The sequence below is a fragment of the Tyto alba genome, unplaced genomic scaffold (assembly GCF_018691265.1).
Source record: "Tyto alba isolate M040663 unplaced genomic scaffold, T.alba_DEE_v4.0 Super-Scaffold_10, whole genome shotgun sequence".
NCBI classification, from domain to species: Eukaryota; Metazoa; Chordata; class Aves; order Strigiformes; family Tytonidae; genus Tyto; species Tyto alba.
Window position 1 is genome coordinate 9,231,410 of NW_024881262.1, and position 23,565 is coordinate 9,254,974.

Below are 23,565 nucleotides of genomic sequence, written 5' to 3' on the forward strand. Positions count from 1 at the left end.
GTTAGATGGAGGAGTAGAAAGCAAGGGAAAGGTTCTTAAACATTACAGTGTGTGTGGTGCATATAAATTCACACTTTAGTGATTGTAAGGAATGTTATAGCCTAAGTCTTTCATGTACTCTTGAAAATACCCCCACAGTTCCTAGGCTAAAGTCTATGCTCTGTCATGTAAAATTTCTCATGAGAGGGAAGAATCTCAGTGGACAGATATTAAACTAAGTATTTTTGTAGTAACTGCTGTCTCTCTAACATTTTTTGGCAATATATTCAAGTTATTCATACTGTTGTTAGCTTTCTGCTTCATGTGACAGTGAGACAAACAAGGAGAAAATTTGAAACTGCTTATTGAAGGTTGTTATGAAAGGATTGCTAGATGCCTGAAGAGCAAGGATCAATCCAGGGAGAATGGTATAGGTTAACTTCAGTTAAAGGTTTTTATGGGTCATCTTATGACTGCTAGGTGAACAGATACCGTCTTCTGCTGTGTGATTACACAGCTGTTAGTACATAAAAACATAAGTCTTGATAGCAAAATCTCAAGATGAAAACTTCAAACTTTATACTCCCAATGTATTTAGTGTAGAGAGGCTACGTAAGTGATTTTGGAGATTAAATGGATAAACCTTTCTGGTAGCTTTTAGGATAACGGCTTCTTTTCCAGGGTGAATTGGAAGTAAAAAAGCAAGCCAAGAGTTTATATAAAAAAGGCAAGTTGTATGTGAGGACATGCACACACAGACCTACTATGCATTTTCAGAGCTCTACAGCTATTCTTCTACACCCCTTTTGCCAGCTACGTAGGGAATATAGAGGGTATTCTCTTTATCTGGCAGACATTTGCCACTAGAGGGATGTGTTTCCCCAGGATCTACCGGCCATGGTACTCTAGTTTTAAATGCCTCAATAGAGGGATGGAAAGTACCTCTTAACTGTGACCCCAAAAGATCTGTCCATATTCAAAATTCCCACCTTTTTTTCTTAAGGAAATAAGACCAAGTCGTTTAGTAATCCCTGATGACCTTGTGGTTTCAAATCTTTCTCTACATTAAGCAACATCGCAAAGACTGTTTTAAGTAAAGATCACGTAGTTTGCTGATTCCTAGCACTGCCAAACATTAGAAAGACTTTGATTAATTTTCTATCAGTGCTTTGCCTTGTCCTTTTTGCTCGAGTCAATCTTTCAGGTTAGATGACTTGTATGTCTTATTATGGCTCTCATTGTTTGTAAATGCTGAGTTAATCATATGAAAAGCCATTAAAAAAGCACAAAGTCTTCTCAGGTAAAATACATCTGTCTGGTGACCCTGTATTAATTTTTGGTTTTATCAAGCATCCAATGATGCTCACAAGTCTTTGATGTAATGTCTGTTCCTGAGTAAGTCTAAGGCCATTCCATTGACATCATATTCTGCCCTTGGTATTTCACATTGTTCCCAATACTTGATTTTTTGCTAGAAAAATTGCTGAGAACAGACTGTATGGGTCTGCTCACTCACAGCCTGTTTCTTTGTAGCTGGATACAAACTTATTTTTCAATTCTGTTGCTAATTGAGATTTTACTAGAACCACCTTTTGAAACTTTAATTTTTGAGGTAAAAGGTGGTTATAGCAAAGGTTACATCACCTGCTTGGAAGTGGGTATAATGTGGACCAGGGGTGGAAGGCTATTCATCTACATTTTACATCTTAATTTTAAATGGATCAGTCATTTATTTAATCCTGCTGCTGTCAGGCATATGCAATAGTTACTGGTTATTGCTTGGAAAAAATTATTTCAATATTTTTTTTTTCCTACAAAGTTACTTTACTCTTTTCCTCCTTCCCCTAATAGTATTGTTTCGAAGTGAAAAGCAAGGAGAAACACAGCAAACGTACAAAAAAAAAAAAAAAAAAAAAAAAAAAAAGCTAAAGGTACAGTCCCTCAAGACCCGAAATGTGGGTTTGGGCACTGGGGCTGCCTCAGGCCGGGCGCTCCCGCTCCGCAACCCCACGGCTCGTCCCTCAGCACCGGCCGCCGCGGCTTGACCCAACCCCCGGGGCAGGGGCCGCCCCGCCGCGGCCCGAGACTCTGACAGACCGGCTGCTTTAATTGCTTGAAAGAGTAAATAAAAGAGCCTGTAGCAGAGCATCAGCGCTCAAAGGGAAGCCCGCTCCCAGCCGCGCCGAGAGACGCAGCCTCCACCCTCCTCTCACGGATACGAAGGTTCTCTGGTAAAAGGGGTGTAAGAGCGTCGCGCGGCCTCTCTCCCGCCCCTCCTGCCTGCTCGGCCCCGCCGGGGTACCGGCCGCCAGGCCGCGGCGGGGGCGGGAACCGCCTCAGGGGAGCGGCCGCCCCCGCGGACACCTCCCGGCGCGCCCCGCTGAGGGGACGGGGCGGAGGCGGCGGGGGGGGCCACCGGGCACGGACCGCCCCCGCCGCCCTGCCCCTCCCTCCCGCCCTCGCCGGGACCCCCGAGTGCCGCCGCCGCAGCTGGTGCCGCTCCCGCTGCCATTGGATTAAAAATAGCATCCTCCCTCCCCCCTCCTCTCCCTCGGGCCCGGCTCCCGCCGCCGCCGCGTCCTGCCCCGGGCCCGGCTGCCCTCTGCCTCCCTCGCGTTACCCGCTCGTCGCCCACCCGCCCGCCCGGCCGGAGGGAGGCAGGCAGGCAGGCAGCATGCAGCGGGCCGCGCTCTTCAGCGGCGGCGATGCGCAGATGGCCGCCGGGGACCTGGGCGAGCTGCTCGTCCCTTACATGCCCACGATCCGGGTGCCCAAGTCAGGGGACCGGGTCTACAAGACGGAGTGCGCCTTCTCCTACGACTCGCCTGTGAGTTGCAGCGAAGCCGCCCCACGGCTGCCTCCGCTCTCCCCTTCCCCGCCGCGGGGCTGCCGACCTGCCCTCAGCCGGCGCCCTGCGGCAAACCCGCCCCTCCTGCAGCCCCTTCCCCGCTCCCCGCTGCACCCCGCGGCTCCGCGGGCAGCCCCTCGCCCCCTCCCCGGGCCGCTGACTCCCCCTTCAGCCTTCAAAATCTCCCCCCATCCCTTCCTTTCCCGGCCCGCCTGCCTCCACCTGCCGCGGCTTCCTCCGCAGCCAAGTTCCCCCTCGCCCTCCCCGCCCGGGCTGCAGCGCTTCCCCCGCCACGCGTGGGGGGTCGCGGCGGGGCGGGAGCCCTGCCCAGCCCGGTGCCCCCGCACTGCGCGGCCGCGGCTGCTCACGCCAAAGCGCTGCCAGCTCGTACGCGGTAACGGTGTTCTTCCCTTCCTTCCTTCGTTTATTTATTTTTTTTTTTCTTAAGGCGGTCAGAAGCGGTTGCTTAAACACGGGGATTTTGCGGGTTTTGGGAAACTTTCCTGCTTGCTGGGAAATGGGCACTGGATGTTCGAAGTCTGCCCGCTTCCCCCGGGGGCCCTTGTTTTTGCTTTCACGCTGAGGTAGTGAACAGGGGCAGTAGCTCGTCTTCTCGTTTGCGTATTTTGTCTAGCATATGCCAATCGTTTTGCTTTCCTTCTGTCTCGGTGCTCACTCTACAGTCTTCATAGCTTCCAGAGTAAAGGCTCAACCTGTAAGTCAGTGTGAAAGTCCTCGTGAAACACTTTCTCTCACAGGGTTTCAGCTGTGTCACTGGACTTCAACAAACTTGTATCATTTCCTCACTAGCTTGTTTAGTTGGCTGTCAAATGAATGTTTGATGTACAGTAAATTTTCTGTGGTGTTACAGCTGTCTTGCAGAACATCCACAAATTCCACAGATTGCATGTGTTCAGTGGCAGATTTGGGGCCTGACTAATTTTTAACTTTGTTGATAATACTGGAAGCCTTCATAAATAGTAATAGTCAATGGTTTGTAAGAAACAGATGCATAGTAATTATACTTTTTAAATGGATCTGAAATTTTATTTGAAGTTGCTCCTCTACATGAAGCAGAGGTTTCCCAGAAGTAGTTGAGCACTATATATTGATGTTAAAGTCAATGGCAGCAATCAAAAGGAAGCTCTGGGTTTACATTACAGAATATTTAATGAAAGATACATTTCAGACATATTTTTTAATCCTTTATCCCCCTTTCTTTGACAATTCCTTCTGATACAGAAAATCAAAATCAGTTTTAAAGGTGACTCAGCTGTCTGGTGTTCATCATGTCTTGTTGAACAAGGGTTATTTTTACCCACACTTTTCAGATCTCAAGTGTCACCCAGCAGCCCTGACTGTACTGGGAGGCGGTCTGATTAAAACTGCCAAATCAGACTCTACTGCAGAGGTGCTAATTGCATTATACACTTAATAAGGCTTTTTTGGGGAAAACAAACGTACCACAGTCTTTCCTTCAAGCTTCTGCTCTGGTGAATACATGGCTGAAGCTTTTAGTAATACTTCTGGGCTTCTTCAACATGGTTTATGAAAAGTTTCTGTTAACAAGTAGGAAGGCATATTAAGTACTGCTACTAATTAAAAAAACAACCAATCACCACCACCCCCAACAAGCCTCAGGTAAACACAGCAAAAGCTGTGTTTAGCAAAACAATGTGTTTGAACAAAACAGAAAACATTTGAGCAAAACTTAACAGAAACTATGTGTAAAAGTAAGAAGAGGAGTTGGAATCATTGTGTGTGTTGGGTTTTTTTTGTTTGTTTGCTCTTTTTTTTTTTAATATTTAATCCTTTTAACTCTTGAGAGAAGAGTTCAGATTTTGGAAGATGTAGTCCACCGTTGTTAAAACTTTTTGTTTAAATTGCATTATAGTCATTCACTGGGCAAAAGACTTGGCTGAACCTGTGCAGTACCTGTAAAAATAAAACTAGTCTCAGTTTCTGTTGTTTTCCATGGCTTTTCAGCCCATTCCCGTTCCGCATCTTAATCGAGCAAAGGGCTTGTCTCGGATTTTATTTTTTATTCCCGTATAATCTAATATATTTGGCTATTGTTTCTAGGATGACTATTCTAAAGGGCAAATGTGTGCTTTCTTGGGTAAAACACTGTCATTTACAAATTGAAAATAGTAAAGCTGTCTTTTTGCAGTATTTTGTTCAGACGGGAAGTGAAAGGATACAGACAAGTTGTTGCCTTGGCTAAAGGGAGGTGTTTGTTTCTGTATGCTTTGTATTAGGTTGGTTTAGTGACTTATTTTTTTTAGGTGAGCTTCATATAACCTAAGCAAACCTCTTCCTATTGAGGTGTCTGCCTGTTCTTGAAATAAGATAACCTTTGTTTTTGTTATAATATTAAAGCAAATGATCAGTGTTAAAAAGTCGACACAGAATGTTTTGTTCTGTCACTTTTCTTCAATATCAGATCTTATTTCAGTAGTTTCTTTCATTAAGACCTTAAGACTGTCTCTCAGGCTTTACCTTCTATTTTTTCTTCTCCAAATAAGTGAATTTCCTGAGTGTTTGTATCTTTTAAAGTGGCATACCCAGTCACACAGCAGCTCTATACTCAAGTGTCTTTAGCTATATTAATTGTATATCACTTGCCCTGTAAGGAAGTGGTGTGATCTTTAAAATACACTGAAACCCATCAGACCTGTGAATATTAGGGTACAAAGTATTGTAGAGAAAGATTCTGCAGCTATTTTGAAAAGGACCAAGAAGGGTGGGATGATCAAAGCCAGAGCTGTTTGCATCAGGAGGTGCCAAAGAAAATGAAGTACTGGGAGTGAGTGGCTTCTTCTTTTACTTCTCATTGTGCAAAGCTTAACGTGGCTGAGACACCCTGCTTTTGCAGACCTGATTGTCACTCTGTCAGTTGTGTCCTCTTGTCTGGATTTGAGTGGTGTAGTGTCACTGAATATCTATGTTCCAGTGGATACAGGCAGTTCCACTGGTTGTTCTTAAAATTGGTTGACATTCCCTTTCCATGTGTTTTAAATCTTACTTCCTTGGGTGGAGATCTGGGAACAACCATGCTTCAGTGTCACAAAGAGTCGTTAGTTGAGAGATTTCAGAAGTGTGAGCTAGGAGAGGTACAAGTGGATATTCAGTGTATTTCTTCCATGTGGATTAACCATAACCACGATGGTCTTGTCATGATGGTAGTATTGTTAGAAAGACTGCTAAACAGATGAGAAACCAGTTTCAAACAGAACGTACTAGGGTTGATTTCCAGAAAAGTGGGCAGAAACAGAAGGCAAATTTCTGTGCACTTAAGTCCTCTAGTGACACTTTTTAAGTTTGCTTGTTTCATAAGATTAGAAAAAAATGCCTTTATACGACAATTCTTAATTATTTGTCTGGGGTTTTTTTTTGGTGGCTTCTAGAAAAACTGCATTTTTCTGATAAGGGCTCCTGCTCCAGTTAGCCATTGATTCTTTCTACAGCAATTGAGGAGAGAAGGAAGGCTGTCCACAAAACACAGTCATGGCTAGTGTTGAGTATCAGTCCTGCTAGCGACTGGCCCAGCAGCTACTGTAGCCTACTGTTTTCCTGCTATTTGACTGGTGAAGTTCTGCACCTCTCATTTTTCAGATCTGATGCATAGTCATCCCTCATGGTGATTGTTTTTCTGTATTTGTGCTGCTGTGGTGTAGCTGTCTTCTCTCCTATTTTGTCTACTATGGTGCTTCTTCCTCTTTTGGTGGATGAGCCTGAGTTTGTGTTCCGTAGAATGAAGGAGGCAAAAAGATGGCATTATATAATCTTTTGTTGTCTTATTACTTCCACAGAGGTATAGTACTTGGGTGGAAATTCCACCTTTTAATGAGATCCTTGTCTCAAAGACCTCTGATCATTTTAGACCAGATGCATCTGAGGGAGAGGCAACTGCTAGAAAAGGGATACAAAATGGAGTATGAGAAAGCCTTACATGTAGGCTATGCGTGTTGTAGATGGATGTGCTCTAAAACTTTCGCCACGAAGGACATTGGTTAAAACCACAGCACAGGTCACAAGTCTGATACCGCAACAGGACCAAGCAGTCTGGTTCTGTAGATTGCAGGACTGTGTTTGTTTGAGCAGCTTAAAGCTTGGCTTCACTCTGGTGGAAAACCTTGCTGCTGACAACAGCTTCCTTTGTGAATCTTGCTGACTTCATTTCTGTGGCTCGGGGACTCTGTAATGGTTATGTTAGGACAATTCCCAAAGGCTAAACTGTGCTGATGCTCTGCTGTTCATTACCCACTATAGCGGAGACTGAAATCCTTGAGAGTTTGGAGTGTGTAATGGATATGAGTGACTATGCTGTGTAAAACTTCCTAGAAATAAGCACTTTCTATCTGTCTGTTTCTTTGTTCAGTATTCCTTGAAGAAAATTAGCAAGTCACTGGGGCCACTGTCTGGAAGGGGTAGGCTGGTATTTTGTTTCTGTTGATGGGACAGGAGCAGCACTGAGGAAACAAGTAAGAAGACTTAATTCATAAAGACAAATCAAATACTCCAGACAAGGATTTTGGCTTAACTGCAACATGACTTCCAAGCTGTTGAGGCAGTGAATTGCTTGTTGGTGGGTGATCACCTGAAAAATCAGAGCAGTGTTGTACTGCTGCATCACTAAGGTTAACTAAATGGTCTTCCGAAGTTGGAGAATGGTAAAATCAGTAAGGGTTGTGCCTGCAGTGGCTCACAAATGAAAAATAACTGCAGCTCTGGAGAGCCACCAGTGTGTATGTGCATTTCTGTGGGTTTGATCTAAATTTGAATCTTACTAGCTTTTCCCTCTGTGTCAGTGACTGACCAAACTTCAGGTATCCTGTTGTCCAGAGTGATGATGGGCTGGAATATTTTGGGTATAGCGTAGCAGAGAGACTTTGATTGTGAGGTACCTGGAGTGCTAGAGGATAAATGCAGAGATGCAGGCAAATGGACAACCCTGGAACTCTGCTGAATCGCTGTGGAACCATTAGGTTACCTCTCAACTCTTTACCCCAGATTTTCCGTTGTGGAAACATAGCGCTGTCTTTGTGATCAACGGTACAGCTAGGGCTCTGCACAAAGCAAAAGTCATCAGGCGCTCTCTAAATCTAAGCTGCTGTGGAAGCAGTAGAGGTGGCACTGCTTGAGGTATGGTACTGGGCCTGAGCTAGGAAGTAAACCATGATGGATCTGAGACATTTCTCTGTGGCCCACCTGGATGATCTGACCCCAAACAGTGTTGATTGATGGATGGAAGTTCTGTAGTCCTGGCTGCAGATTAGAAGTGCTCGTGACCTAATGTTAGTTTTGCCATTGTATCTGCTCACTTACTGTGAAGCCTTGATCCTGCCCGTGAATGTGACTTGTACAAAATACTGCTTCAGAATTACATATGCCCAGCTCTGGAGTTTGCCTAAGACTTATGCATGTGAGTGAGCAGTCAATTCGCCTCTTGGAATGGTGGTTTAGTTTCATTTTAGTGACTGGCCCACGTGGCTTTTTTCTTCCCTGGAAATGTAAATTTTGTACTGGATAGGTTTTGTCCATGTGCCCATCTGGAAGCTACAACAGAGACACCAGACATCTTTATTAAGCAATTGTGAAATAATCTGTTTGTAGGGAAGTATCCAGTGCCATCCCTAGTAGTTGGCATTTAGCCCAGAGCATGGTAGACATTGTGCTCAAGTCTGTAACTGTTTGCCATGTTAGTAGATCACTGCAGCAATTGTGTTTTTATAAATTCATTATTGTCTGAGCCACCTCAGAAGTTGAAATTACTAAACCCTAGATTTCCCTGAGGGGTCTAAATGGAGGGGGGGAGGTGGGGGGAGGGTGGTGTTGGTAATGGTATACAGGTCATTAGTTCAAATCCTGATCAGGTTAGTAGTGTTTGAAAGCTATTAGTGTTTGGTGCCATGAGCATGTGTGAAGTGAGGTGATGATCTCTTTCTCTTTCCTTATAGACTGGCATTAGTGTTTGTCAGACCTCTCATCCGCCACCTCCCTTGCTCTGTTTTTCAGGCTTGAGAGGGAGTAACTGTTGCATTTTTAGCTCTCTTTCGGTGTGGATTCCCTCTCCCTTTCCTTCCTCATCCTACTTCTGCAAAAGATTAATTATTACCTAAATACATAAAACGAGCTTTCTTTCCTTTTTTTTTTTTTTTTTTTTTAATACTTTTCTCCCTGCTGTGGACTGTGGGTCTCCCTCTCAGTAAAACACCTGGAATACTGTGATCAACTTAGAAGCAAAGAACAGGAAGAAATACGGTGAAGAGCAATCACTTTTCATTCTGTTTAGAGAGTAAGAAGACTGGTCTGCTCCTGAGTGGCCTTCTGGGTAGTGATCAAGGCCTGAGCAAGTACAAGCTTCTGCCCCCACAGTGTCTTTAGATTGGAGTAATAAGAGAAAGCAATGTTTATACATCGCTTTATCCTAAATTTCACACTACATGCCCACTACGTGCTGAGGCAAAAGTGAGGGGGGAAAAAAACCTAGCTAAAATTCCTGGTTTTGTCTCTTACGACAAGTTATATTTTTCTGGTATAAAATAGTGTCTTCAGTACTTTAGATATGCTGCCTTCCTCCAGCATCAACTTCTACACATATCTAAACTGAATGTTGATTGCAAAGACTTACATGTCACAGCCTATATAAAATACTGTTCCTTCCAGAAGTGGTTGTGTGCTCAGTAGTGTTAAATTCACCAGCACAAAGCCTGTCTTGTGGATCACAGTCAAGTGTTCTTTGAGCACCAAACAGGGACCTAATCCTTTATGCAGCCTTCTGCAAAGGTGGCTTCTTTACACATGCCCATGTTTTGTTGTGACCTTTTAGGCTGTTGAACAGTTTGTCTATTTTTTTTCAAAGTTGCATGAGAGAATAGCCTGCCTCCGTTCTCCAGGAGAAGTAACTATTTTGTTAGTAACCACAACCAATTTACTCAGATTCTACATTTAGCTCATACACTGAAAGTGTCAGATTGTTGTCATAGGTTGCTTATCAGAAATGGTTCAGTGGTCCCTTGAATTCCCTCCAGAAAAAGAGAGAATGGTCTCCAAGAAAGCAAAATTGTAAACAAAGTTCCTGAGACCCTAGAGTGACAACACTGTGTATTTTTATTTAGGCTGGGTACCTGTAGGATCCTCTTGTAGAGGACACATCCATGACTTTGTCACAGAAGTTGGTAATGCAAAAGGATTTGAAATAGAGAATGTAAGAGCAGACAGCAAAGGTATAATGGGACTTAAAGTAGATAAATCTGTGAAAGAGTAGTGGAAATTAAAATGAAGGTAATACATTTTGAATACAATGGTATTTTATTAGTAGTGTGAATACCAGCTTTGGAGTTTTATTTTTAACTACTTTATTACTTTTGAGCACAGTTGTAGATATCAGCCCTGTTCTCAAGGCCGTGACTATTTCAAATTCAAAGGAGCTGTGGTTTTGGTCTTGTTCTGTCTTTTTTTTTTTTTTTTTTTTTTAAATAGAATCTTGGATAGGGGTTGTGTGGATCAGAAATGAGATGACTTAATAGTTTACTGTTTACTCTGCAGAGATAATAATTGTGGTATCTAGACACAGAAAGAATGACTTCATGGTATATGTTAAGTGTGAATGGCAGATAGTCTAAACCCTTGCTTCATATTGCATCTTTGAATCCTGGAATGCTCAAGGCAATTTCTTGTCCTTTAGAGGTAGGTAAAGCAACAGCTGTATAGCTCATTACATGTTCATCTTGCAGTTAAATCTGAAAAGCTGAAGCTTATATGTATTGAATCACATTAAGAAAAATGGAAAAATTGGATATTTTCTAAAGTCATGGCGTAAAACATCATTCTCCGGTCTCTGCATGTTCTGTTCCTCCGCTCCATGGCTCTGCTGGCCACTGCGGGTGTACCAGTATTTATTGGTGTCTGAGACAGTTCTTCAGTTCTGGCTTTAGTTGTATTAATACAAAGAAAGAGTAGCATACAGGTGTGGATGAGGGTTGTAGGTAAGCTGTAAGTTTAGATTCCTTCAAGTCCTACAGTAATACTCAGTACCAGTCTTTGAAACAGGTTGGGGAGAATTAACTGGGTTAAGAGTGGCACACTGAAGCCTGGTTTTGGGGCACAGGTGGGAGGGGAGAGATGTGCCAGGCCCTAGCTGGTCTGTGCCAGGTATCAAATGAGCAACAACTGCTCGACACTATTAGCCCTTCAGCTTCCTTTTTCTGGAAGAGAATAAGGTGTATTAACCTGGTGCTGGTTAGGAAAGTATTGGAGATCAGCTGTGATGGGTGTCAGACTTGCCCTCTGCTACTTGTCCCCAGGACTGGAGAGAGCTGAACTCATGCTGTGGCTGGCACAGCAGGACGGGTAGCTTTGTGCTTCCTCTGGGAGGGGGCCTGGCTGGGCTCAGGTGGAGCAGAGGCTCCTGCCTGGCAGAACCTGGAAGAGGGGTCAGTCAGGCAGGAGAGAACTTCTTGATTTACTGTACTAAATATGTTTCAGGTGTATCACTATCAGGTGGTGTCCTGTCAAAGCAGTTGTTACTGTAATGATTCTCAATACATGATTAGGCACAGGTATGTGCCTGAAGTGATTTGTTTCTGCAGATAATGATTTTTTTTTTATTATTATTTAATTTTTTAATTTCCTTCTAAGGTGCCTGTGGATGAGTTTAGTTCATGTTGTTCTTTGGGGAATTTAATGAGATGTTCTGTACTATCCAATAGCACAAACATGTTTACAATAGAAGGAAGGTCACAGTGCTTCTGAAAGGCCCAATTTTTGTTATGCACCACCTATTCAAAACAATACATGCTAGAGAGGGCTTAAAAAATTGATCCAACACCAATAAACCAGATGACTGAAAGTCCTCCAGGCAGTCTGAATGATGTAGGAGATATCTGGAAGCAGTCTTAAAATGGAACAAGACCCTGATAACAGCCAGCATCAGCACCTAGTTTTTGGAATGGCAAAATGTGATGGGACTACTGCCAAGTTATGGAATGTCAGTGTTTGTGATCAGGCTGAGTTTGAGTACCAGGAATATGCATCTTCATATTTCCTTTGTAGTGCCATTGTCTCCAAGCACTCTAATTGCATGAATAGAGAGAATTCCTGATGGATACTGAAGAACGTTAAGAAAACGCTTGCCAGTTTTCTTCTTAACCAGTTCCAAGAGCTGTAAGAGCACTTGAGATCTTTCTCAGGCAAGATAGTGATCAATAGTAGAAGTTGTGGCTGAATCCCTGGGCCACCAGCTCTGGCACGCTTCTGATTTGGAATGTTGTTCTTGCAATGAAATGGCAAAAAAAAGTTCTGCTATTTCAAACAAATGTCTGTGCTTCATTATTTCTGTGCTTTACAGATTTCAGCACCTACAAATATCTGTGGACTGGGCACTCAAGCAGAATTTTTAAGACTAGCTTTTAGACTTCCAATTTGGATATTCACTAATCTATAGTTGCAAATTAACCTATTTCAATGAGTTTCTATAGGCTGTAATATAATGTGGAATTTTTAGAGGACTGATAATGTAAACACTATAATGTGCTACGAAAGCCATGTTTTAAGTGCTTGCCGGATAATAGAAAGGGTCTGCAATTCTTTGTTTTTTCTGCTTACTGAGTCCGTTCTGTTCTGTTCAGTTCCTTCTGTGCTGTAACTATCTGTGTCATTCCTTTTAGGATTCAGAAGGAGGTCTCTATGTGTGCATGAACACGTTTCTGGGATTTGGAAGGGAACACATTGAAAGGCATTACCGGAAAACAGGACAGTGTGTATATTTACATCTGAAACAACGTGTGATAGAGGTGAGACTTCTGGCTTCCCAGCTAACTACCCTGGCAGTTCTTGGGACTCTTGTGCTCATTTAGGTAACGCATTTCAGCCACTGACCAAAACCTGAATGACACAAATGAACATGTTCAGATTTGGGGCTGGATATCAAATTCAGGTGCTTGGATCCCAACCAATCCTATAGCTTCAGTTCTGAGATGAGTCCAAAGCCCTAAAGAGTCAGATCTTAAAGGCAGCTTGTTGCCTGACTTCCACTGATCTTTTTCACTGCACGCTTCTGCGTATCTCATAAGTTTTGTCTGCATGTTACGTGCATACTGTAGGTAACTAAATACTCTTCTGAAACCTGCCTTTGAAGTGTAGAATTACTAACTTTGGCTCAGATTTGACTGGAAGCTTCTGAGATTTTCTTATATGAGTTTTCATCTCAGGATGACAGGACTTCTTTTCATCCTCAGATTTCTGTACAGTTAAATCATGAGCCTTAATCCTGACCTGGCCTGGGATCTAAAGCCTAGCTTAAATTAATGCTGGATTCTAGAGCCACCCGCTGCCCTCATTCAGTCTGACACCCCCACACACATGGATGTATACATAAAAACTTCATGTTCACTGTTCTACCATAATATCACAGCATATCAATAGTAACTTACAACATGTGCTTCACAACATCTGTTTGTATGTGGTTTGTCTGGCATCTTTAAGGAGCTGTTTATGACTTCTGACCTGAGTTATATGGAAGACACTGGGTTTGCTTATAGCTCGCTCTGTCTCTTGACAAGTTAGAAGGCCTAAAATAGCTGCTTGGAGCAGGATAGAGTATTTCATGTTTCTCATTCTACAGCAGTGTTTCTCCTGGGTGATGAAGGCCCTGAGTGCCCTGACCACTTATTTATTTCCAGTAGATGACTCTTCATATTTTATTAGAATTATAGGAAGGTGGATTACATGTCTCCCAGGCTGAGATTGTTAATGATGTTTGTTATACTCTAGAATTATCTTTCCTTGTAAGGGTGATAGCAACATTTCCTTCACACTGTTAACTGAGTTTTTGGAGAGCCTAGTCTAGTTTTAGCAACAGTTCATCTGAGTGAATTTAACACTCCTGAAAGATGATATCTAGGATTAGAGACAGGTGGGCAGAAATCCTGACAGATTTCCTTGTATATAAATTTATTCCACCATGTGACCTAGGAATTTTCAATATTAAGGTAAACTGGGGTTAAAATGAGGCCTTAGATTCCTTTTCTTGATAAACATTAGGCTGAGGAACTCTAAAAGGGAGAAACGAGCATACCAACTGTTTTTTGGTGTTGCATACCCCTTCAGTTGAACTCAGTAGTTCCTATTTTTTCTCCTTGTGAGTCATGACGTAGCAGGGCGTCCTGGCATCTATGTTTGAAGGTGGTGATGCACTGGTGCTCTGGGTCATGTGGTAGCAAATGGTGTTTGCCTATACAGTACAGGTGAAGGTTGTGTCATCTAACATGGTGCATAGACAGAATTCCTTATACGTTAGCTGTGGATTTTGTTTACCGTAACTGTTCGCTTCTTACGTGCTCTCCATGTTTTCCTTTGAGCAATGTGAAACGTCAGGCCTTCACTGGAACAGTTTTATGAAGCCTCTGGCACATGTTGCATTGTGGTCTTGTTTTAAGCCAAGCTTTTGATGGTATGGGATACAGTAAATCCAAAGGCACTGGATGTGCTATCTTAAGATTCTTTTAGTGAGGCTGCTATTCTTGCCTGTGGTTCCCTTGGCATCATCCTTGCAGAATGCTCTGCACTGCTGCAGAAATCCCTTTTTGCTTCCGAAGGTGTTTGGAATAAGTATCGGCCATGTATCTTGTCACTATTCAATTAGAAAATAAGGGTCAGATCTTCAGCCTATTGCCTTAAGTAGAGCTAGAGTATCTGCCAGTGGCAGATGAGCACCAGAGGCATCTGCTGATTCATCTGAAATGTACACAAGTGCAAGTTATGGAGCACCCTCTGGTAAAGTTCTTAGCTAAATCAAGAAAATGGATTTTTTGATTTTTTTTTTTTTTTTTTCTTTTTAAATTTTTCCCAGAATTTCACTTTCAGAATTTTCAAATTCTGCCTGGGTAGTGTTCAGACCTGGGCAAAGCTTTAGCTTGGTGCTATAGTGATACCTCAGCTGTGTTGAAAACACTGGGCAGATAAGCATAAAATTTCCTACAGTGATGGATTCCTGGATATTACTCAGTGATGGCGCTGCTATTAAAAAATGTGGCAATGGTGCAGTTAAAGAGAACACAGAAAACGCTACACTGACACCTTGTATGAGAAGCTTCACAAACAGAATTTAATGCCACTACTGATGCATTGTGTGGACTCGCATTTGCTGGGTGTGTCACATCTGTTAGAAGCCAAAATTGTTTTGAGAATGGGGAGCGTTTTCGGTGATTTCTGACAGGTGGAGAAACAAAGTAGAAAAACTGTCAGCTTCTGGGTTTTTCAAGAGTGTTGAGCATAATCTGCAATTTCAGCAGTTTGGAAAATCAAGCTGAAATATTTCATGTCAGGCTGGCAGTGATAAATACTCCATGTGAATTCTCCCTCTTTGAAATCTCTAGTCTTAATGACTTTCACAATACCGCACTTGGTGACATCAGAGTTCAATTGGAGCTTCCTAGTATTGGAAAGAACATTTCTTTAGTTCTGAAGCTATAATCCTTTGAGTATGTGTAATTTAGTCATAATATATTTGTAATTGGGTTATGTTGTATCTTGCTGCTGCTTTTTTAAAAATAGATTTGGATTCTTGGCTGCTTCCTTTCCACTTGTTAAATTCCAGTAGTATAAAGGGAAAAATGTTCAGCTTGTTACTTTCACCTCATTGAGGTTTGTTTTTTGGTTAATTTTTTTTGGTTTTGTTTTTGTTGTGGTTTTTTTTTTATTACTATTTTTTTAAATGCTGGAGTTGCAACCCTGACTCCTTTTCCCTAGGGCTCTTATATATGGATAATAGCTTCTGTTCTTAAGTCCAGCCAAAGAGTGTTAGTTGGCATCTGCTCCTTCTAAGAATGGAAAACTTTCCTATGATGTGTAAAACCTCACTGATGATTCAAGCAGTCTGCTTTGGCCAAAGCTTTATTTACATGGTGAAGGAAACCACCCAGAATATGTGACCCTTTCACCTGCGAAGGAGCAGAGGCAAACATGAACTTTCCCTAGGCTGACAGGTTCTTGGCTGGTTTCTCTCCACCTGTTGTATCCCAATATTATCACTTAAAAAAAAAAAAAAGTTGCCTAACAACCTCGCCAGCTACACTAACATTATACACGACATAATGCATCATGTTGGCATTCTAGCCACAGAGGCCTATTTGATTTAATGGTGCCTGTTAATAAACAGCTTAAGAAGCAAGCGCATTGACTTTTACATTTCCCCAGGTACTAGCATTTTCCATAGTAGTTTGAGGTATTTTGACCTCGGAAAATAGGGCTTGAAACTGAATGTCACTTGGAAGTTACTGTTCTCTGTGGAGCTCAAATCAAAAAATAAAATTCCCCCTAACCAATTGCTTAGGTGTTGCCAGGCTTTCTCCATACTTTCTAATATTGAGGAAGCACGGTGATAACTTAATGGAAACAGGCATGGATCCTGACAGAAAAGGCATTTTTTTTTTTCTGGATACAGGAAAATTAGCTCAACTAATAGATCACAGCAAAGTGGTCATACTGGAATTAGTTATGAAGGTTTGAATCTTCTATGCAGATAATAGCCTTTTCTTCCCCTCTCTAATTCAGCGTTAGTCATTAAGAAATATTGTAGGGGGCTTATTGGGGGGAGGTCTACATGTCACTCTCTGGTTGACAGAACAGTGGTCACCCACAGTGACTAGGAGATATGCTCTGCTTAATTGCTAACAGAGACAAGTATGAAGGAATCAGACGGTGGCTTTCTCACTCCACGACGGTAGCAAGCAATGATGAGTTGAGTCCCATTGTCAGAGGTGAATGAAGAGGATTTATATTCTTGCTCAGCAAAGATTGTGATTTAATAGAAGGAACATGAACAGAGAGATGTGTGTCAGAAATGGTATGGGGTTATTGCTGATTTACTGTCGTCTTGATTGATGGATTTTAATTGTTTCTTTCTCTCTTTCCAGAAGGTACCAGGGGCATCTGGCGGAGCTTTACCAAAAAGGAGGAATGCTAAGCTATTTTTAGGTATTGTGAACAGCTGCTTTCACACAGTCCTTTTCTGACCCTGTCTGCATGTGTACTTGAGTTCTGTCCACCATTGTGTCTTGCTTTGGGGTTCCTTGTGGGTTTTCCTTTTCTGCTAGGTTGTTTTTTTTTTTTTTTTAACTTTTAATTCTAGTTTTTAAAGTTGCTCCAGACAAATAAGTAATTTCTAGCAATTTTGGTGCATATTGAGAGATATGTGTATGTAACAATGAAACATGAAGCAATTTAAAGTATGCCCTGAACTGTTCTCAAACAGCCTGGGGTTTGATAGGCATATTTGACTAGTTCTATCCCTTCTCTCTCTTGGTGATTTCCACAAAGCACCCTTTTAATAAAGGTTTATCTATACTTAATGTCTAGATATAATAGGGCCACAGTATGGCACTGTTCTGTTCAACATCTGGTCATAGGAAGTGTTGTTATGATTTTGAAGTTGTTACACAGGTAAATGTTATTAAGTGATGCTGTGGTCTCTCCTGTAATGATGGCAGCAGTACACGTATCATGAGCATCTCTTACCAATTCTTATTCTGTTATGTCTGCAGCTATGTGCCCTTGTTTCATGGAAAGCAGTTTTTTTACCATGTCCATTTCATCCAGTATCTGTTGAGTCAAGAATACCTAGAAAACTTGAGGGCCTCATAAATATGGATGAGGTGAACATGATGCAAAGCCTATGTGTTCCCTCCTACTACTACTTGTGTTATTTCTGATTCATCTGTTACTTACGCTCTCTGTATTAATAGCAAATAGTGATTTTTTCCTCTGGTAATGAAGAGGTTAAATGTTTTTTGTTTTTTTGTTTTTTTTTTTTACAATTGCCAGCTCTTGTGGCAAAAAGGAAACAATAGCATGGCCTCCCTTTGGAATTGCTTTGATCTGTGGGATGTGTCCCTAAGAGGCATTTGCAGATTGTGATCGATTAAATTGTTGTTGTCAATGTCTGGACTAAGTTTTACAAGGAGGACTTAGAGGAAAAAAAGTCTTAAAATGAGTCATAAAGAAATTAGACTTCTTTTGTAGGAAGAGACTGTTGAGTCGCAGACGTTGGTCTAAACACCATTTACTGTCAGTTTACATTGAAAATAATATTTGTCACTGGATGCTTATAAAATAATTGGTTCAGAAACAAAGCTGGCTGCAATGGTTGTACAGTGTTTGCAATGTGCATGTAAACAAGAAGTACAAAAGCATGGTCAAATTTTATTCTTACTGGTCTCCTACATATATTTTGAGGCTCCTATCAGTGTGGTATGCCAGTACACAGTGTATGTGCGTAGTGTCTCTGATGTGCCATGTTGGAATCCTCAAATTCCATCCTTGCACATGAGGATTTTGGAACTGCTGCACCAGATCTACTTAGTAGGAAAAGTGTCTTGGTCCCAGGTGCAGTTTCACTGGGGTGGATTTAGCATGTAGAACTATCACCATTTAATCCAGCACTTCTGGAATCTAACGCACTTTTGAAAATGTTTCTCATCTGATCTGTTGTTCTACTGCAGTCCCCTGCAACCCCTGCTCACTGCAAGTAAAATGGTATCAACTCGCTGCTCTGATCCTTGAGATAGTACTTCCATGCATTCAGATGCTTTGTATCCACTTCTTTGGCTCAGCACATTTTATTATTTTTTGGCCATGTTTAAAGTAAAGAACAAAGAATGATTCCTGTCCTTGTTCATAGCTGAAGAAACGAAAGCACAGAAAGGTCAGATGATTGAATGGTTTTTCATGTGACGGCAGCAGAGATGATTAGCAAAATTTAGCATCTTATCTCTTAATCCAATATCTTCCTTATTGGTTCAGAGCTGCTAGCCTTCTCATCTTAACAGGTCGTTTTAATTCTGTCTTTCATTGTGACCTTGGGCACCTATGGTAGTGGCCAGTTTGATGCAAACCTCTATCAGCCCGTATATGTAGCCTGCCATTTAGGGCTTACCCTGTCAGACAAGAAGAGACAGTAATCAATGGGTGACTCTGACGCTGTGTTTCTAGGTGTCTTTGAATAAATCCCTGAAGACCCAGGGATTTAAGCGTTGTGTACAAAGCCAATCCAGTTTGAGCATTTGTTATGTTGCTTCTTATAATCCTGTTTGATGTAAAGCTATTAAAGATACTAAACCCTTTTCAATCTCCTTAGTATTAGGAAAACATCTTTCGGATGCTCACTGATTACTTTCTAGAACTGCTGCTGTCCAGTGGCAGAATCATTACAGTGGCTGAATCATCCAGTGGCTGAATCATATGAAAGAACAGAAAAGAACTGTTACGGATTTTCCAAAGTGAAGCAGTGGTTCTGCCAGAATACTCTGGGACTGTGTGTAGTAGTCCCCCTATGTGCACAGTGACTATGTGAATAAGAGCAATCAATTAACAGGATATACTGTGATCTTCCTTACAAGATCCTGGTCGAAACGGGTAGTGGAATAAGAGGGAAGACCTTTGTATTGAAGGGATTGGAGTCCCAGTTCTTACAGTAGAGTTACCAGCAGAGTCCGCCTGGATCTGTTAGTCCCAGCAGTTCTCATCAGAGTCTTTCATAATGTTCTAATTATGAAGAACTAATGCGATCATAAATGGTCTGGAAAGTGATTGAAAAATGAGGAGTTCACTGGTTGATTTGAAATTCTCTAAGAGATTAAATCTAAAAGTGATTTTTAATGTGTTACTGGGTAACTAAACAATAGATGAAGTAAATGTTGAAAAATGCAAAGACAAGAGAAGTACTTTAACTGCATGCATAGTGATATGGTCTAAATTAGCTATGACTGTTCAGAAAGGTAGTTCTGAGGGAGAGATGGTATGAATGGATCTCTGAAAGTGCCAGCTCAGTTGTCAGCAGCAGTGAAAGGGACAAGTGGAACATCAGGAATAGAGCAACATTTTATATTTTGTTCTCTATTATTTTGCTTTATAAACAAGAAGAGAACCTCTCTTTTGAACAGAGAAGCCACATCTGCATGCAGTATCTTCCCATGTCTCTCTTTATCCAAAACCAGGCAAACACATTCACATATATCCGCCATCCCCAGCAAACAAAAAACCCACCAGGTGGATGTCTGGAAGCTAGGAGGGTATACAGTGAGGGAGGAATCACCACATTTTTGTCTTTTTCTGATACCCTGTTCCTGGGCATCTCTTGGTCTATGCCAGAGCCTGGACTCCAGGCTAAACAGACCTGCAGAGTGGCTGTCATAAAACTTGTCTGTAGACAGATATCCTCTTCCAGATCAGTTACCATAACAGTATCTGCCAGTGCAGTGTGAGCTCTGCTTTGAGCAAAGTCAGAGCTAACTTAAACCATCAATTAAAAGCATTTTGAAGTACTCAAATGAACAGCTCTGTCAGCAGATCTGTGAGGATAGTAATAGCTGGTGAGAAGAGTGTCCGTGAGGAGCAGTATCCATGACAGTCAGCTGGTCTCAGAGAAGGCCTTGGAAAGTAAGAGAAAACTTCCACTTAAAGAGTCTGGGAGAACGTGTAAACTTGCTGAGCTTTTCCTGGGTGGCGCCTGCCTGCCTACAGCAGTGAATGCACTTATGGCTACAGTTTCCAAGTGTAAAGACCATTCCAAAGAGTGGCCATACTGGATTTGAACACAGCTTCACTTAGGTCTCCTAGATGCCATAGCAGCCTGTAGCAGAACCCTGTTTTCAGTAAGAAAGTCTTTGTTTGATAAGTTTCTGAAGAGGACTTGATATGAGTGGTTTAAGTTTGTATTTATGTAAGTAAGTACATATAGAGTATATATCTATGAATGGATAGCTGTGGTTGAGACAATTTGAATGTTTCCTGACAGTATTTTTAAATTTTAGCCCAGTAAAGTTGTGCATACTGCAGTAGTAGTGAAACTGATTAGACCATGAGTGAACCTGTTGCTTTCTGGCTTTGCCATTGGAGCTTGAGTTGAGTGTAGAATGGTGAGCAGATATCTCGTGTTAATCATCTTAATAGTTTGCTGGTTTAGACAGAACTGTAAACAAAGGCTAATGCTGCAAGCAAAATAGTTGAAAATTGTAATTTTGGTGGTTTAGTTTTTCCTGTTTAACAAATGACTGCCAGAAATCCAAGTAGTGAGGCCTGTAGCTAGCAATAAGAACAGCATACTAATGCTTTGGAGATGTAGTAAGCAATTTGAATGCTATTTTACAAGTAGTGAATGTTTTGAATGATCCTAGCAGAAAGTTTTGCCTTTCCTTTTGCTGCAAAGGAGAACAGTATGATGGTAAAGTGAATTTTTTTTAATTTCGTCTTTTTTTATAGTTCATCTGATGAGGTCAGTTTCAGATGTGCCTGAAGACCAAGTCTGCAAGGTGCTGCTGCTGCAATTCACTATTATTTATAGGCTTCAGGAAGAAATGATTTGATTTAAAAACTCAGTCTTCCAATTCCAAGTCAATACAAATTTGTCTGTTGCCTTCAGTGAGAGCAGGATCAAGCCCACATTCCTAAGATGGCTTTATAGGCTTTCAAAAATAGTCGTAGGCTCACGAGTCAACATCTTCGTTCAATTTGCATGTTTGTATTCCCTTTCGTATCCACACAGACACATCCATATGCACAGGAAATCCTGTTTGGGGGTCATGCCTGGAGTCTCCTTATGCCACTATTATTAGTGCAATTAGTTGGTAACTTGTCTAAATCTGATCTGGGCACGTTCACTCCTTTTCTTCCCCTCCAGTGGGTTGGTTTACAGTGCTCTGTCTTCCGCTTCCAGCTGCTGTTTTCAGTCAGCTCAGCAGCAATGCGTTTCTCACCGTCACTAAAGTGATGCCTATGAGCTGGCGTAAATTTACTCTACTGACTGCTTGCCCAAAATAACTATATCAGTCGAGCCTCTGTTTTAACGTGTCTGTTATTTTGCTTTGCCTGTCATCCTGGCCTCCCAACACAACACTTACGACCTATGGACACTTTGTTTTAGTGACCACAGTGTTTAACTGGGGCTCTGAGAAGGCACCATGTCTGTTTTTATTATATCTATGTTCATGCTTTCTTAGCAGTGTTCACCCTTGCACAGGCACAGAAAATATAATGCAGGTAGAACTTGTCACTGAACTTAACAACTATGTCTCTCGGCACATACAAGCCAAGATTTAAAAATACGAGTAGTGATTTGGGGGTTTTCAACTGGACATTGTTAAGGGGCATGTAGTCAACAAAAGAGATTGGTTTACATGGTCATCTGCTGTATCGAGGGATTTCAGTCAGTGACCTTAGAAGTCCTTTCCACTCTTATGTGCTGGATCTGAACCCTGAGAAACTGCCTTCAGAGTGATAATTGCCAAAAACCACTTGCAGTCTTTTTAATTCTTATTCAGAGGGAGTAGGTGTGCCAAGTGGAGTGGACCAGCTTTACATGATCACCTTCAAAAGTGAAATTGCCAGCTAAATCCTCGTGTTTTGTTTTTGTGTTTGGTTTTGTTTTGGTTTTGTTTTTTATATTTTTTCCTGGAACTGTCACAAAGCTGTATGTATCTTTGTTTAAAATAAGAAGTGTGATACTGCCTTATTGGTGTGTCAGACATCCAGAATGCCATGCTGACAGGACATCATTTTCTGCTTTTCTGGTAACATGAATGGCATGAAGCCTGAGAAGGTAAAAAGGAACTTTCCTTCCCTACCCATTGCCCACAAAAGGCTGGTGCTCCTAAGTGTGTGAAGTCCTTAGATTGCAGCAGATGATTGCAGATAGGATACTTGGTCTTTCATCCCTGGATCAGTAGTTCAAATGCAGGTCAGATCAGTAGCAGCAAAGTTGCTACTATCTGGCTGTTGTCTGTCTTGTGAGCTGAGCCTAAGTGTGTATCTGAATTTTGAACCCAGGCAGCAATATAAATGCTGTTTCTATATAGCGGATGATTGTAAATACTATAAGCTTAATGTCAGTATCATAAGGAAATGAAAATACCACCAGGTCTTACACATCTACATGTAACAGTGGCTGATGTGAACTGTCCTCAGGTTCCCTCTGGTGGTTGAGCGAAGTGTGTGACTGCAGGCCCTGGCAGAGGTGTTCCTGGTGTTTAAACCTGTCTGAACATACACTGAGTTTTTATCGGCTGTGAGGAATCTCTGTCATATTTAGGAGGTGGTCAGTACTTTTGGCTTCAGTGAAAATTCTCTGTGATGTGTTGCCATATGTATCATCAGCTTGGAGATACTCAGTTTCTTTGCTTCATGGGGCACAAGAGCTTACTGTTGCAGACTGTATCTGTTGCGATTCACTTCTTTATCAAAACCCAGGATTGTAATACAAGGTGGGAAAGAAGCCCGGAATAAAGTGAGGTCACTGGTTGTTTCTATTATGGTGCAGTAAGGGAAGGGATCATTACAAAAATAGTGAGATTTGGGGAATTAGTAATATTTTCTTTATAAATATCATGCTTTCAGCATAAGAAAAAGTTCTTGCTTTTGTGTCGATACTCAGCTGATGAGAAGGAGTTTTTGTTGGTTGCTGCTGAGAAAGAGGTCATGCTGCTGAAAGTCACTGACAGTGGGTGTTGTCACCCCTCAGGACTGGCTGGTGCAGCAGGTGAGCCAAGAATTGAATGGAAACCAGATTATATTCCACTCAAGAGGTAGTCTTTCCAGGTTAAGTTAAAATATCTTTTGATGCTTGTTTTGTCACTTAGGATGTTCAGGCTATTACTGCCCACTGGGTAAATAGAGAGCTTAGTTTTCTGAATCTGGCCTCTGTCATCCTCACTTCTCTCCCAAATATACATTTGAGATTTCAG

General features: G+C 41.8%; 1 protein-coding gene across 1 annotated transcript in view; it reads left to right on the forward strand.

Moving 5' to 3' along the window:
- Window positions 1-2,541: 2,541 nt before the first annotated feature.
- The window catches only part of USP13 (ubiquitin specific peptidase 13), a 53,576-nt gene continuing 32,552 nt past the window's right edge, over window positions 2,542-23,565 (forward strand). The window contains exons 1-3 of the mRNA XM_042800577.1: window positions 2,542-2,806; window positions 12,499-12,624; window positions 16,747-16,807. Of these exons, the coding sequence (XP_042656511.1) occupies window positions 2,654-2,806; window positions 12,499-12,624; window positions 16,747-16,807 (340 nt within the window). The 5' untranslated portion in view covers window positions 2,542-2,653. The remainder of the gene's footprint in view (window positions 2,807-12,498; window positions 12,625-16,746; window positions 16,808-23,565) is intronic.